At 47.9% G+C, this 17,125-nt stretch overlaps 1 protein-coding gene across 4 annotated transcripts in view; it reads right to left on the bottom strand.

Moving 5' to 3' along the window:
• The window catches only part of TRAPPC13 (trafficking protein particle complex subunit 13), a 52,243-nt gene that overhangs the window by 25,612 nt on the left and 9,506 nt on the right, over nucleotides 1–17,125 (bottom strand). For all 4 annotated transcript variants that reach the window (XM_077286252.1, XM_077286232.1, XM_077286242.1 and 1 more), the window contains exons 2-6: nucleotides 10,702–10,770; nucleotides 9,954–10,053; nucleotides 4,328–4,412; nucleotides 3,829–3,956; nucleotides 3,654–3,726 (exon numbers count right to left, since the gene is read on the bottom strand). In XM_077286252.1, the coding sequence (XP_077142367.1) occupies nucleotides 3,654–3,726; nucleotides 3,829–3,956; nucleotides 4,328–4,412; nucleotides 9,954–10,053; nucleotides 10,702–10,770 (455 nt within the window). The remainder of the gene's footprint in view (nucleotides 1–3,653; nucleotides 3,727–3,828; nucleotides 3,957–4,327; nucleotides 4,413–9,953; nucleotides 10,054–10,701; nucleotides 10,771–17,125) is intronic.

The raw sequence follows: 17,125 nt of genomic DNA, 5'->3' as shown, positions 1-17,125 counted from the left end.
GGTAGATGAAAGCGACGGTCGAGAGGAACCGGGCTTCTGTCTCAGGCTAAAAGGAGCGCCTGTTGCAAGGGACGGGGATGGCACTGCGCAAACAGAATGGCTTCCATCGCCGCAACCATTTTTTTTTTTTATGATGCGCATCGCAAAGCGAATGGAGTGAGGGACTGGGCGGAAGAGCCTGCGCGCTGCCTGTTGTAAGGATAGAACCTTCTCTGGAGGGAGAATGACCAGACCGCGGGAAGAGTTCAAAATCATGCCCAGGAAGCAGATTTGCTGGGCCGGCACTGGAGATGATTTCTCGAAGTTGATCTTACAACCCAGGCGAGAAGGAGAATCCACCGTGATGCTCACCGACTCCTCGCAGGTAGACTGGGACGGACCTTTGATTAATAGGTCATCCAGATATGGCAGGACTACCACTCCCCGAGCATGAAGAATGGCCATGACAGCCGCCATGACCTTTGTGAAGACTCTGGGGGCGGTGGCAAGTCCGAAGGGCAAGGCCACAGACTGGAAGTGTACTTCTTGGGCTGCAAAGAGCAGGAACTGCTGATGAGAGGGAAAAATTGGGATGTGTAGATAGGCATCTTTTGATGTCTATGAATGCAAGGCACTCTCCTTTTTCCAGGGACGCGACAACGGAACGGAGGCGGTCCATCCTGAAGTGTCGGACCTGTACGAATTTGTTTTAGCAGTTTGAGATCCAGTATGGGCCGTAGAGTCCCGTCCTTCTTTGGGACCACGAAAAGGTTGGAGTAAAACCACGTGAACCTTTGGTCACGAGGGACTGGAGTGATGACACCGTCCTTTTGAAGCGCCTGTATGGCGTGAAGAGAAAAAACTCGATTTTGTATCCGGAAGACACGAGCTCTCTGACCCACTCGTCGTGAACGACCGAGAGCCACTGTTGACGGAACGAAAGAAGGCGTCAGCCTACGTTGTCGGTGTCAGCCGGACACGCCAACGAGTCATTGTGAAGGTTTAAGGGATGCGGACGGCTCAGGGGCAGAGGGCCTGGGTCCGGGTTTCCAGGAACGGTTTGGTCTGTATGAGACCTGGGAAGTTCTGTTGTCCCGACGTCCCGAACCAGGGGAAGAGTACGACAAACTGGAGTTGTTACAAAATGACTGGAATCGAAACTGCTGCTGATTCCGTGCTGGGGAAGAAATTCACTTTTTTTTTTTTTTTTTTTTTTAAATCTGGTAGCGTCAGAAATGATTTGGTCTAGGTTTTCCCCCAAATTAAACGACCCGCTTGGTAAGGAAGAGAGGTCAGCGACTTTTTGGAAGCAGAGTCTGCTCGCCAATCGCGGAGCCATAGGGCCCCCCCGATGGAAATTGCGTTAGCAGCCGCTTGCGCTGCGCAATTAGCCGCATCTATGGAGGCGCTAACGACAAAATCTCCGGCCTGAGCAAACTGGTTAGCTAGTCTGGCCGTCTCTGGGGGAAGATTACTCAACACCTCAGCCCAGGTCACCATTGCCTTAGCTACCCAGGTAGCTGCAAAGGATGGAAGGAGGGCTGCTCCTGAGACTTCAAAGACTGAGCGAGCCAAATAATCAATCTGGCGGTCAGAAGGGTTTTTGACTGATGAATCGTCTGACAGAGAGAAGATTGTTTTGGATGCAAGCCGCGACACGGCAGGATCCAGAAGGAGAAAGAAGTAAGCCCTTCACCAGATCCCTTGAGAAAGGATATTTAGCTTCCGTGGCTTTTTGAGCCGTAAAGCGCTTTTCTGCTCCCTGTGTTTTGGATAATATCCTGAAACTCAGGGTGATTATGGAGACTTCTTAAAAGATACAACGTGTTCCTGAGAGGAAGCAGATTCATCGTCCACCATTAATGCCTGACCAATAGAGGAGTCTGGGTTAAAGATTCCTCCGACTCATATACTGAGCCCTGTACGCTGCGACCCTCAGGGGAGGGGGAGCGAGAAAAAGAGCTTGCAGAAGCTGAAGCGTGTACGGGAGACGGGGAAAAGGTCTTTTCCTGGAACCCTGGGAGTCCCGTACAACGGTGCGCCCCCTGTGGTCGGACAGCCCCGCGCCGTTATCAGATTCCGTCGCAGCCGACGGAGGTGAATTCTGGTTTAAGGAGGACCCAGGATTCCACTGAACGTGCGCGGCCCACTCAGGAGACGACATAGGAAGTGGCGGCAGAAGGCGGCTGCGCACTGGCCAGGTCACAGTTCTGGCACAAGGGGGGACTGTGGGTACTTGGCAAGGCAGACTTGCAAGTGGCACAAATGGTAAAAAATACAGTGTGCTTTTTTTGTCCCCTTTTTTCCATAGATTGAGACATAGTGAATGTCTATCTCCGATAAACCGCAGTAGCAGTTATGTGAGCAGGGAAGGGGTTAAGCTTTTCCCTATGCAGCGGAGCAGCTTACCCACGGTCCTGAACTGGTGTCCCCAGGGAGGAAGAGAGGGAGGTAGCATTTTCGGCTGTATTTCCCTGTAGCAGTGGAGTCCCAAGATGGCGCCCGAGATTTGCAGGGCTCTTCTCATTCAAAACGAGAAGCGCCTGAACAGTGGGCGGGGCTCCGGCGTGGGCAGGTTTTTTTTTTGAACTGCGGCCTAGTCCGGCTGGAGAAGCCGGGGACTAAATTAGTGGAGCCGGCCGACGAAGCGCTCTGGCGGCCGCGACGCCGCGCCTAACGATCGTCGCTGGCATCTAGCCAGCGGTACCTCTCCCCAGGGACCCGGACCGCTTCTTCCCACGCCGGTAGCGTGAGGAAGATAGTACTCACCAAAGGAGGGACCACCTCCAGCTCAATCGATCCTCCCTGTGTCGGGGGACGGAGAGCCTCCTGAAGCATGCTTGCCTTCTCAGGGGACTTACAGCTGTGCCTGCCGCATGGAGATTTTTGCAGGGTTCTTCTGCACCTGCCACAGGGGGCTTACGGCTACTGTGGGGACTATGAGACGCCAAGATGAGGGCTTGAGTGCGGTGGAGCCCGGGAGATGCACATAAGAGGTAAACTCCATGTGCTCGCCATCTTACAGGGGGGAGATCGGGACCGTATATGAACCGTCGCTCTAGCGTAGATTAGGCGTGCCCCATACGTCTCAGGAGAGGGACGGGGAGGTATACTCGCCGTGCTCGCCTGTTGATGGTTCGGGGGAGAGCGGACCCTATAAAAAAAAAGGAACCCGTCGCCCCCTTCACTCCGTTAAGTAAAAAATTAAAAATTTACAGAAAACTAAAAACTTTAAAATTAAAATAAGAAAGTTGGGGCCTGAAAACAGACCCAAGTGCCTCCTACAGACACTAAGCAAGAACTGGTTGAAATTGTATCCAGTGAAGGGGTGTATACTGCAGAGGAGGAGTTAATCTTTCTGTTTACTTAGTGTCCTCCTAGTGGCAGCAGCATAACACCATGGTCCTGTGTCCCCAAATGAGGCGTAGGAGAAATCCAGTTTATTAGCATATATATTCCCAAAGGTGCCCCAAAGTACTAGGCATAAAGGGGGCTGGGTAACTCATTTCAATAGCTAAGCCAGACCCCCTTTTTTATCCCTTACTGCAATGGTCACAGAGAAGGGGTCTGGCCCAGCTTCCGAAATGATCCAGTATGTCAGCCCTCTTTCTGTTCAACACACTCCTGTGTTGAGCAGAAGCACATTCAGAATTAGGCATTTTTGGACTCCTCACCTGGAACTTGAAGAACTTCCTAAAGTACATCTTCTCCCCGGTCTGTGTGGTATAGCTGACGGCACACACCAATCTGAAACACGGAGAGCAGAGAAGAGCATGGATGCGGCTCCCATCACTGACGCACACCTTTTCGAGCAGGGCGCCTGCCCTCGGGCCGTTCCCCTATACCCACATGTGTGTGCCTATTTCCTTCACTTCATGGTGGATGACGTCATCTATACAGCTGTCCTGTTTGAGCTCAGACACCACCGCACTGGACGCAGACAGGTTTAACCTCTGGGAGCTCGTCTGGAGGTCCGCCTGTAAGGAACGAGAAGTGAAGTACTACAGCGCGGCTTCCCTAGTTTATAGCAAGGCTTCATATGCAACAGGGGGCCCCTACCAGAACAGCTACAACCTAGGATCCCCCTAGAATAATACCAGGCAATGGGATCTATACTCACTTGTAGATATTTATGAACAACATTTATACTAGATTCTTAGCACTTTTTGGTTATGGTTTTTACAAATCGGGTTGTGTGCATTCCTATAAAACGTCGCCATCTGAGATTGACAGCGGCCCTTAGCTGCGGCGAGAGACAGATGCTGGCTATCCAATACAGCCAGCATCTGCCATGTCTGGCTATCCGCGTCCACAACTCATCAGTCACACGGGGGAAGGAGCGACTTACCTTGACTTGGATGTCTTTCACCGTTTGGTTGCTGTCATTGTGTACACTGATGTAGCTTGAAAAGGTTTCGCCCAGAAAAATATTTCTGTTACAAGTAGAATATCGTATCAGACACAATGATAAGAAGCTCCAAAACCCCATATGTAAAAATATAGGTGTGGTTCCCTTTATAAAAGCAGGATAAAAAATTAAAATAAATATTTTGAATTAGATTAATGCAAACAAAAATGATAGAAAAGGGTTCGATCAGGAACCCAGAAGGAGCCATTCACTGCAATGAAGCCGTGGGAGTCACTGCCTGGCTCCATCCTGGCAGGATTCGTCTTTTTCAGACATTATCAAAAACAAATCTAATCCTATTTTGGGGGCTTCTGACAAACCCCGGCATGGTACGGAGCGGTGGGCACTGTATTAAATGTGAACCTAGCATGTCTATTTCTCCTTTAGTTGTGTTGTGGGCATCTAGTCTATTTAATGAACTACATTGTGAAATGACACAAATCAGTTTTCTTAAAATCCCAATCTATCTAATAAATTACATTAAAAAGGAGATTTTTGTGTACTCACCGTAAAATCTCTTAGCCTCTAATTGGGGGACACAGGACCATGGGTGTTATGCTGCTGTCCACTAGGAGGCGACACTATGCATAATCTGAAAAAGATTAACTGTGGCTCCTCCTCTGCAGTATACACCCCTGGACGGCATCAGCCTTCTCCAGTTTTGTGCAAAAGCAGTAGGAGGAACGTAACATGAATAACATAATTATGCCTGTAAGAAGGCAACTATGTACGAGCTCAAGTAAACAATATGAGAACTCAACAGTTACAACGGCCCGGAAAGGGCAACAGGGTGGGAGCTGTGTCCCCCAATTAGAGGCTAAGAGAAAGATTTTACGGTGAGTACACAAAAATCTCCTTTACTCTGTCGCCTCATTGGGGGACACAGGACCATGGGACGTCCTAAAGCAGTCCCTGGGTGGGAAGCAATGGACGAATATTGTGCAGACAGGCCCCTATACTTAGGGCACCGCCGCCTGCAGGACACATCTACCCAGGCTCACGTCCGCTGAGGACTGGGTATGATCCCTGTAGTGTTTAGTAAACGTGTGTAAGCTAGTCCAAGTGACCGCCTTACACACTTGTTGTGCCGAAGCCTGGTGCCGAATGGCCCAGGAGGCCCCTACCGCCCGTGTAGAGTGTGCCGTAATACCGGCTGGAAGAGGAGAATTCTTAAGGCGGTAGGCCTCTTGTATGGTGGATTTGATCCACCTGGCAAGGGTAGCTTTGGAAGCTGGCAGACCCTTGTGGCCGCCTTCCGGAAGGAGGAAAAGAGAATCAGACCTCCGGAAGGACCCAGTCCTAGACACGTATATACGCAATGCCTTGACGAGGTCAAGCGTATGCAGAGCCTTCTCCACTCTATGAACCGGAACCGGACAAAGGGATGGTAGTGAAATTTCCTCATTGAGGTGGAAGTTGGACACAACCTTCGGGAGGAAGGATGGTACCGTACGAAGAACTACCTTGTCCTGGTGAAAAGCCAGGAAGGGCCGTCTGCAGGAGAGTGCTGTCAGTTCAGACACCCTGCGTAGCGAGGTGACTGCCACCAGGAAAACCACCTTCTGGGAAAGAAGGCAGAGCGGGACCTCCTTAAGAGGTTCGAAGGGTGGTTCCTGCAATGCTGTCAGGACCAGGTTGAGGTCCCACGTTCCTAGTGGTCGTCTGTAGGGGGGAACCAATCGGAAAACCCCCTGAAGGAAAGTCCTTACTTGCGGCTTGGTAGCAATGCGCCTTTGAAAAAGCACTGAGAGGGCTGGCACCTGGCTCTTAAGTGAGCCCAATGACAGCCTGGCCTCCAGACCCGATTGGAGAAAACCCAAGTACTTTGGGTAGGGAATAAGGGAGTGGGATCTGGCCACGAGATTCGCACCAGGTAAAGAAAGCTTTCCAGGTACGGTAATAAATCTTGGCAGAGGCTGGTTTCCGTGCCCTGATCATGGTTCCAATGACGTCCGTCGAGAGCCCTGCCTGGGTTAGAACCCAGGTCTCAAGGGCCACGCCGTAAATTGAGAGCCCCTGAGTTCTGGTGGAAGAACGGGCCTTGTGATAGAAGATCGTGGTGGTCGGGGAGACGCCAGGGGGCGTCTGCTGTGAGTTGTACGACGTCGGCGTACCATGTGCGTCTGGGCCAGTCCGGTGCAATTAGGATGGTTGGAACTCCCTCTTGTTTGATCTTCCTCACCACTCTGGATATCAGGGGGAGAGGTGGAAAAATATACAGAAGCTGGAACTGGGTCCAGTCCTGAACCAGAGCGTCTGCTCCGAGCGACCACGGATCGTGTGTTCTGGCCATGAAGTTGGAGACCTTGGCATTGAAGTGGGATGCCATTAGGTCCACATCCGGGGTCCCCCAGCGGAGACAGATCTGGTGAAAAATTTCGGGATGGAGAGACCACTCTCCCGAGTCTATTCCTTGTCGGCTGAGGAAGTCTGCTTCCCAGTTGTCCACACCCGGAATGTGGACCGCCGAAAGAACCGACCCTGTGTCCTCCGCCCAGCGGAGGATGGGTGACACTTCTCGCATCGCCTGGGTACTGCGGGTCCCCCCTTGGTGATTCACATATGCCACAGCCGTGGCATTGTCCGACTGTATTCTGATGTGAGAGGCTGTCAGTAAGTGATGGAAGGCCCTGAATGCCAGAAGGATGGCACGAATTTCCAGGATGTTGATGGGCGTGGTCGCTTTCACTGGGGACCACTTGCCCTGTGGTGTAGGTGCACCGCACCCCAACCCGTCAGGCTCGCGTCGGTGGTCAGAAACTTCCATTGACCTGTGAGGAAGGATTTCCCCTTTGCTAGCGAGGTTGGCTTGAGCCACCAGTGCAGGGAGCTCCTGGTTGACGACGTTAGCTGGAACTCCCTGTCGAGAGAAAAGGGATTCCTGTCCCAGGACTTGAGAATGGCTAGTTGGAGAGGTCTGAGGTGAAACTGGGCAAATGGGACAGCTTCTATTGCTGCTGCCATCTTGCCGAGGACTCTCATGGCAAACCGTAGAGATCGAGGGGGTTTGCGGAGGAGGGTGCGAACTGCTAGTCGGAGAGCCAGTGCCTTGTCCTTGAGAAGGAGCACTAGACCCCTGGAGGTGTTGAATAACATTCCCAGGAAGTTCAGGGACTGACTTGGGGTTGGTGATGACTTTTGTAGGTTGATTAACCAGCCCATGCGACTGAGAGTATCGGTTGTGATTGAGACGCTGAGCTCGCAGTCCTTGAAGGTGGGAGCCTTGATGAGTAGATCGTCCAGGTATGGAACGACTACTATGCCTCTGGAGTGCAGGACATCCATGGTGGCTGCCATGACCTTGGTGAACACTCTGGGAGCCGTGGCGAGTCCGAAAGGGAGAGCCACGAATTGGTAGTGGTCCTGGCCTATTGCGAACCTGAGAAACCTCTGATGGGCAGGTGCAATGGGTATATGCAGGTATGCGTCTTGTATGTCTATAGAGGCGAGATATTCTCCCTTCTCCATGGACGCAATGATGGACCAAAGGGACTCCATGCAGAAATGACGGACCCGTACATATTTGTTTTAGGTCTAGTATGGGCCGTACGCTGCCTCCTTTCTTGGGAACTACAAACAGATTGGAGTAGAACCCTCGGAAGCGGTCGGTCGTGGGTACCGGTGCTATGACTCCTGCTTGAAAAAGCGAGGAGACCGCTTGGTGGTAGGCACGAGCCTTGGCTGTCGGTTTTGTGGCATTAGACACCGAGGCATTGGCAGGGGCATCTTGGGGCTCTGACACATTAGTTTGTATACAGTTCTGACAATGCGGGTACGTGCTACTACTGGGGAGAGCGGTCCCGCAGGCTGTGCAGAATGCATAATAGCAGTTCTGCCTGGTTCTCTTGGACCTTGAGCCCGGCATAGTGCACAGAGTGCAGAAGGGCTGCCAGCAGAGGACCTTACAGGGGTAGAGAAACCTATAGGGGAGCCTTATAGGTAATATGGATTCACAGCTGAGTAAAAAACCCAGCTGTGATCTTACCCCACCAGTGTGCCCCTAGGTCCAGCGCCAAAGATCCACAGTCCTGTGCCCCCCGGAGACTGGCTGCCTGGCCCTGCAGACCGGGAGATGCAGGGTTAATCTGCAGCAGAAAAATGGCTGCTGAGAAGGGAGAAGGGGGCGGAGAGCTGGAAAAAGGCGGCAAGGCTGTGTAAAAACGCGCCCTTTCTGTCTCGGTCCACCCCCTTTATGACACTGTAGAGTGTCATATTTGTCATCCGGGGGGCGGAGAGGAGGCAGCGGCTTCAGCTAGGCCGAAGCCGGGGCCTAAATTAGATGCCTGAGGCCCAGAAGGGCTCCAGGCCGGCGCGAAAGTCCGGGAGGGGGTCGGATCTGAACCGGACCCCTCCGGATTTAAAGGCAGGATGGCGGTGGGGCTATAAGCGGAAGGGGGAGCCCGGTTGGGGTCTCCCTGAGGCAATATAGAGCTGGTGCTGCCGCAGAGACAGGGGTGCAGGGGACCCTGTGTCTGTATGTGCCATGCCTGCCTGCACTCCCCCCGGCCCCAACAGGAGCCCGCAGCTGGGCTGGGGTCCCTGGATGCAGGCGCAGTGTGCTGGCCCATTGCTGGGAGCTGTAGAATGCTGCCTGTACAGGCCCTACTCAAAGGAGAAAAATCCAGAGCATTGATTTTTTATCACAAATTTTTATTCCATATATAGTACAAAAAACGTGTAAATAACAAATTACATTAATTAATGACTGAAACACAGGATGAATGCCCGAAAAATGCTGATACAGCCCCCATCCCCACACTCCCCCAGATGTCACTGCCGATGTGTGGGCATACCAAAAACCACTGCACCCACCCCCTATACCATAAGTATAAGAACCGGGGAGAGCGCAATGGAATACTAAGTAAAGGCAAAACAAGGGCCACAATGTGCCAAGCCTTAAAAAAGACACCTATATGTCCAACAGAGATCTCCCAAATGGGATTCTACAATAACGCCATTAAATATGGTGGTTGGAGAAGGTGCTTACACTTACCAGTAAGGGAGGTAGTGGGGAGACAGTCGGGAGGTAATCCCCTCTGTACAGGCCCTACCTGAGGTGTCTCAACCTAATACCCCCAGAGGGGGATTAGGGAGGGTGCTGTTGTCACCTTCAGGGGCCTTTATCCTCACCTCGACCTCAACCCAGAAACCAAAAGGAATTGGGGAAGGAGGGGGGGGGGGGGGGGTCTCGACTTCGAACCAGCACCTGAGGGACTGGGGAAGGAGCAACATGGGGAATAGCCATCTCTACTTCAACTGGGCACCCCGTAATAGGGGGCCGAGGAAGGAGCCATGCCGGGAGTCTCACAGGAGACCCTCTTTTCTTCATCTGTAATCCCGTTGGAAAAAACGTAGTAAAAATCTTTTAGGTGTGCCTGCTATGCGACACTAAGCAAAAACTGGAGAAGGCTGATGCCGTCCAGGGGTGTATACTGCATAGGAGGAGCCACAGTTAATCTTTTTTAGATTATGCATAGTGTCGCCTCCTAGTGGACAGCAGCATAACACCCATGGTCCTGTGTCCCCCAATGAGGCGACAGAGTAAACAAACAAAAAAAAGTTTTACCCAAAGTTCTGCGGTAACGTCAGCATTTCCCCCAGCATTAGGATCTCCGCTCCTTTCACTGTGGAAGGATCTTCCTTCATGAGATTATTAAAAAGATCACCTACGAGCCGAAAGATCAGAAAAATCATCAGAATACAGATGGCGCAATCACTGGACTGTAGAACGCGTGGGAAGTGTTGTTAGGGTATGTGCACACGTTCAGGAATGTTCGCTTTTTTTAGCTATAAAAACGCATACATATGCATCCTATCATTTAGAATGCTTTCTGCAATTTTTGTGCATATGATGCATTTTTTTTCCACGAAAAACGCATGCAGATTTCTGGCAGAAATGTCTGTTTTTTTTGTCAGGAAATTTCTGCAAGAAATCCTGACGTGTGCACATAGCCTTAGAGCCGAGGCCGTGATAGACGAGCCGCGTAGAAGGGCAACTAACATTTTCTATTCCCGCATGAAGGGGACCTGCAATAACGACTTGGAAATTATCTGATAGATAAGATTTAACCCAAAACATACCCAGAGGACCTGATACAGCGCATGGATAGGAGGATATTAGTAGCACTGTCACCCATGTTTGTTTTTAGATCACCCCATGCACACAAATGGGGCATCGCTTGGGGACAGCACTGAAGAGGCGCACGGTGTGGGCATGTACGTTATTCATTCCAGCAAGCTTTCAATGATCCAGATCCAAATTACCCAATTCCCCTGGTACCATCAGCCAAGACAAAACACGAAGTATCGCTTACCGGGAAGGTCCCGCCCTTCACAGGTCACCGGGATATTGGTGAATAAGGTCGGTTTCGTAAGACGCATCACTGAAGTGAAACAAACAAAACATGGTTTACGCTTCTAGGTTTAACGCCAAACTCATTAAAGCAATTTAATAAGTTGAGAACACCCCTTTAAATCTGTAGCAACCTAAAGAGAGCCATACACAAAACAAAGGTGAATGATTTGTGATCGGTTGGACAAATGGCGATTTACTGGTGTAGAAAAGGATCTCACACTACAATGGCCGTCTTAGATATTTATATTAAGCCAATGATGCAGCCAGAGCTCATCATTGACCACCAAAAAAACCCCCAACATGCCCGATCAGGGTTTTGGATGGAAATGATCAATGATTAGTCAAATATCAGTCGAAATGAACGATTGTTACAGTCATTTTACTTATGTTTTTTTGGGATCTTAAAATTAGATTTAATTTCACAATCATAAATGTATGCTGCCTTATGTGATCACTTCTAGCAAAACTTTAATAAACTATTCAAAGTTGTTAAAACACAAAACCAAAAATACCAAATATCTTTATAGGTTTACCTTGTTATTTCTTTATGTTTAATGGGCGAAAAGAAAGGCAAATGAACCTTTAGGGTATGTGCACACGTTGCGTATCGGCCTGCGGAATTTTCCTTATGTTTACTCTATTTTTAGTCTCTTTAAGGGACTTGAACCTGCCATAATCCGTTTATTTTATATTTTCTGCAATGCCACAGTGTTGCAGTCTATAATGAAAAAGATGTTCTCCTATGAAGTTCCCCCATAGGATAAGCTTCACAGGAGCATCAAGTTGGTGGTGACAAGGTCTTTCAGCAGGCCCCCAGATGCTATTAAAAAAGAACAACGCTCAAAGCCTCCCCAGAAACGTTTCGCCAGACCAGTGTCTTCAGGCAATAACACAACAATTAATGCTTGATTGTAAACTCATTTATATACATAAGTTCTGAAAAAAATGTAACCAGCCAAACATTTGAGTATGTAGTAAATGCTTTTGAATTATTATTATTAATAAGATTCAATGACAGCCCCCTCAATCTGCACCAGATCATCATGTTTTCAGGATTTTCTTAGTATTGTACATGTGAGGGAACCTGTGGCAATACCTGATGCCTTAATAATAATTCCCTCACCTGTGCAATACTAAGGAAATCCTTAAAAAAAAATAAAAAAAATTACATGTTGGTGGCCGTGAGGACTGGAGTTTGGGAAACACTTGACTAGAGGGACCCTTTAAACGACAAATATTCAAGAAAGGTAAAAATTAAGCCAATACACCATGTAGGTAATATCTTGTGAATTTCTTTTTTTTATTTGATAAAAAAATATAGGCATTACAGAATTCATATGTATTGTTAGAAGTGCAATTCATAAACTGAGCAATGCATCATAGAAGGAAATACAAGTGTAACTAAAAAAGGCAAAAATTATTTCCTAAACAGTCCTGGTTACTCCTACCGTCATGTCTATTTTAATAAATTCCTACATTCTTCATTACAATACAGTCCTGGAATATTCTGCTTTGTGCTGTTCCACTGTTATACCTCCTACAAATGTATGAATAATTTGACAACTGGGTGTTACCAGCTAGGGTTGTGCCCATGCACAGTCTAACCTCAACCAATCAGAACTCATCTACTATGTAGGGACACGCCCCTGAGCAGCTTGTAATCTAATGCACAGTTATGAGAAAGTATTCTGAAGAATTAGGATGATGAATGCAAATATTTACTAGAACAGACATGACCTCTTTGAAAGGAATGTGTCATCAGAAAATGTCTATGGTTTTAAAATCTTTTTTTGTGTTACACATATTAAAATAAAAAAGGCCTTTTTTATAATTCTGTGATCTTTAATCTAAAAACAAAAATTATTAATCTTGCAATTTTCACACTGACTACTGGGACTTTGTTAGACTCATAATTCCTGTCCTTTCAGGAAGGGTTTTCAGCAAGCTCGCTATCACAGCCAGGATTACAGTGACTAACACCTCTATACTCCACCAATCGCAATAGACGATGTTACAGCTCCTCCTGCCTCATAACCTCTTGAACATCCTGGTTACACACTTCAATACAAGAGACAGGGTCAGGGTCTGACCATTTCTGGTAATGGCCATGTGGATTTCCTGAAACAACAAGTTACTGTCTAAAAAATCTCCAGTTGCAGTGTGAACAAAATTGTTTTTAATATATAGAATGTTGAAAAGAAACTGCCATTTTTCATTATTACAATTAACACAAAAATCTGATTTAAACAATGGCTCACTTTTTGATGCCATTTCCTTTAAGTGTCGCCTAGGCCATAAATAGCAATAGGAAATCGGTCCCCAATCATCCAGGGTTCCTCCATATTTCACAGGTTAGACAGGATTACTGTTGGAATGATTTTTCTCTAGTAAACTGGACATATTGTGATATGAACAGAGACGCGGGTGAACTTGAAATATAAGAAACAAAAGGATCGGTTCCCACTAGTATCACGGCCTTAGTTTATACCTGACACCTGCAAGGAAAGCTGGATCCATTACCGAAATAAAACCAAAACACTAGCCAGGTATAAAATGTTCACCACCGAGTGCACAAAAAAAAAAAAAAATAATAATACCAGAAGGCCTGGCACTGGGCACAAATGAAGAGATTTCTTGGCAAATATAATTGGCAATAAACGAGCTCTTCATGTTGTGCAATTCATGAGGCAGCAAGTGGCAGAAGTCAATGGCACTGGGCCGGACCAGCTCCATGACAAGTCATGGAGAACAGCAGAAATCTGATGGATTGGACCTTTGACGTCAGGAGGAATAGAGCATAAAAACTGCTCTCTCTTTTTTCTGTGTGTCGATGTTGGATAAAAAGCATATGGACATATGATCGATAAAATGCATGAATTATGCGATTAATAGTATTAAAATATTTCATGTTAAATTATAACCTACTTAAAAGGACTTTCTAGTTTGGAAAACCTGGCACCCGGCTGCAATTTGATTTGAAAACCAAAAACTGTGCTTCGGGTCAAGTGTCGACGTTACACAGCTGCTCCATGTGTCTGTAGTGCGGACGTCACATCGACAGCGCTGCAGCCCGTAACGGAGCTCAATGGCTCTTTGCCGTCATCTCGGGCCGTTCACCAATTGGTTGCAGTGCTCTTGTCATGAAGTCAGCGCTGCAGACAATAACACACACTAGAAGCAGCAACAGAGGCATAGTGCTGGACCTGGGGAGGGCAAGTAAGGCTTTATAAATAAATAAAAACAGTAGCCATTGGGGAGGAGTCATTCTGGGCTCAGGAGTCCTGTGGGCGGTCCTACTAAACAACTGAGTCACTCGATGTATGGGTGTACATACAGAAATAAGGGTAGGTTTTGTATTTAACAAATGTCTAGGGAAAAAAAAGAAGCTTTGCTGCTCACTGAGAGCAGAGTTCCTTCAAGAGAAAAGTAAAAAGATGACAAACCGGCTGCTGAGGGCAAAAGTAAATTAAAGGGGACCTGTTAACAGGAAAATACGGTCCAATCTGCATGCACCATGTTATACCGCAGGAGGAGCTGAGCACATTGATCTATAGTTTTGTGAGATGAGATTCAGTATACCTGTGTTTTATTCATTTAACCCTCTGCTCTTTCTGGGGTTTTCAGTCCAGTGGGTGGTCCTATCAGTGACTGACAGCTTTCTCCCTATGCACACATACACAGAAAGCTGTCAGTCACTGAGTCCAGTGAGCGGTCCTAACAATCCCACAAAGACCAGAGGACACAATGAATAAAACACAATTATATATGAATCTCTTCTCATAAAACTATCAATCTGTTCATTTCCCACAGCTATATAACATGGGGCCTTAAGATTGGAAGCGTTTTCCCTGTGGCAGGTTCCCTTTAAAGTAGCTTTTATACATGAAGTCAATTGGGCCCAAATTTATTGAAGCCACATATTAAAAATATAAGCAATAAACACAGAACATGCAAGTGGTTCAGGCTGACCTTATTTCGAGCCAACGTTCAAAAGCAGATGGTGGGCAAATAGAAGGATCAGGCATGTTGGATTTCAACATGCCCAACCAACTGCTCCAGTGGAGCAAAAATCACCATCTGAGGGTGGTGGTCAGTCTCTTTTTCACCAATAAAAACCCCTGAAAGCCTTGGTGGAGAGTGCATGTTTATGAGAGAGATGGTAGGAATAGATGCCAGCTGAACATACGTCTGACAGAGGCATCTGTATGAGGACCCTTATTCTTGGGCACATCTCTATTTATCCACCATAGTAAAGCGGTATCCTGGTAATGGTGGTACATCCACTTTTTGGTTAGCACTAGATTTCATACATTACCCTAAATGTCTGCACGGTTAGTGAGATTTTACTGTATACAATTCAGGAAAAGTCACATACGTAATATAACCCCATGTTTGCGAACAGTGAAGTCGATTTTGCCAGTCGGTTGTAAGTGCGACCTCACTAACTGGCCAATATGCTCGCAGTAGCGCAGGTCACAGAATATCCAGATCTCCCCGATGTCCCGCTGCACTGTGGCGTTACAGCTTGGGAGGACGCCACGTCTGGTCATTCGGCTCACCTTATCCCAGACATCTTCTAAACTCCGACTGCCACAACCTGAAGGCAGAATCGTCCATCTTCCCCTATGATACAGATTCAGCTGGAGCTTATCCAAGATGGATTTCAGCTCCGGGGAGGAAGGAACGACTGAATCTTTGCTCCCACCTCTACGGCTACACACGCTCCATGATCGCACATACGTGTTCTCCGCGACACATACAATGCTGTCCTTTTCTGCCTCCTTGTCATCATTACTATGTGTATTTGCCTTAAACTCTAACAGATTCGCAGTAGGATCAGAACATATAAAAGGATCCACATTGACCGGATCAAAGGAGGCATGACCAGCTAGGGTAGACGGATCCACTGGAATAAGCGGAGGACATTTTTGAGGTTTTAGGGTAAATGTTGACAAATGATTGGGAAACCATGGAACAAATTTTGGCAAAAGGCGGAGAGGAAATTCTTCCAGTGAGCCGGTGGCTAGCTTCTGCAAACTCTCAGAGGCGATTTGCTCAGGCTGGTAATGTAAAATGACTTCCATTTGTAGTATATCCACTGAGCACGACGTTACTGCCGATGCACAAGGCCACTAATTTCCAAGTCAGAGTCACAAAGTTTGCCGGAGTGCATAATATCCACACAACTGTCGGTAGGACTTCTCGGGCCAGCCGCAGCTCACCGTCTTCCACGTCTTCGAGGACCTGAAGCAGAAGCATGGCACAAAGTAGTTGGGATAATGGTCAGCGCCGCTTTACCCATGGCACTGCAGGGGCAGGTACTACTAATACTAAATATGTATACAAATTTACACATAAAAGGATACAAACGGAAAGTTAAGGAATAAAACAGAAGTAATTATTGAAAATGCTCGAGATATCAGGCTCTTTTCAGATGAGGATGTATATTTAGAAGCGGCAAGTGCATGGCCTGGCTTCCTTTATCAAAGAACATGACCCATCTAGTTACACCATGGCCTCCTCAGACCCTGCTAATAGAGAAGCCTTGTCCACACCAGTGAGTTTGTACTCATTCCTGTCTTGGCTGTGCAGCAAAACATGCAAGACTGAAGACTGGCAGGATCTCGTCATTGCAGTGGCTTTACTCTGCAGAGAAAAAAGTTAAAGGGGTTGTCCCCTTGCTGAAAAGTTTGTCCTTTTATAACAGTAGTAAAAAACAAACAAACAAAAAAAAACTAAAACCTTTATTCACTCTCCCCAGGTAGAGTTGGGCATCACTGCCGCTGCCCTTGTCTGTTTGCAACAGCCGTGATATAATGTTGACAGCGCTGCAGCCAATCAGTGAGCTTGGTTATTGCCTGCAGCGCTGTCAACGTGTCGTCAGCTTTGCAGACAGATGCTGTACTAGAGAGGGCAACTAAGGCTACGTTCACATTTGCGGTCAGCGCCGCAGCGTCGGGCGCCGCAGCGGCGCCGCATGCGTCATGCGCCCCTATATTTAACATGGGGGCGCATGGACATGCGTTGTGCTGCGTTTAGCGCCGCATGGCCGCAAGCGTTGGACGCAAGAAACGCATCAAGTTGCATTTTTTTTGCGTCCAACTTGCGGCCAAAAACGACGCATGCGGCGCAAAACGCAGCGTTTTAGCGTGCGTTTTGCCGCGGTTTTGTTTGCGTTGTGCGCTGCGGCGCCGACGCTGCGGCGCACAACGCAAATGTGAACGTAGCCTAAGCCCTGGACCCAATGAGGGAGAGTTAAGGTCAGGTTTTTTTTACTACTAAAAAGGAGCTTATAAGGAAAACATGTGAATGAGAACAACCCCTTTAAATAACTGTGTAACCACAATACATTACTTGATCCTAAGTTACAGCCTTTATTATAG

This window comes from Ranitomeya variabilis, chromosome 1 (assembly GCF_051348905.1).
Source record: "Ranitomeya variabilis isolate aRanVar5 chromosome 1, aRanVar5.hap1, whole genome shotgun sequence".
Lineage (NCBI taxonomy): Eukaryota > Metazoa > Chordata > Amphibia > Anura > Dendrobatidae > Ranitomeya > Ranitomeya variabilis.
This window is presented reverse-complemented; position numbering and strand designations above follow the sequence as displayed.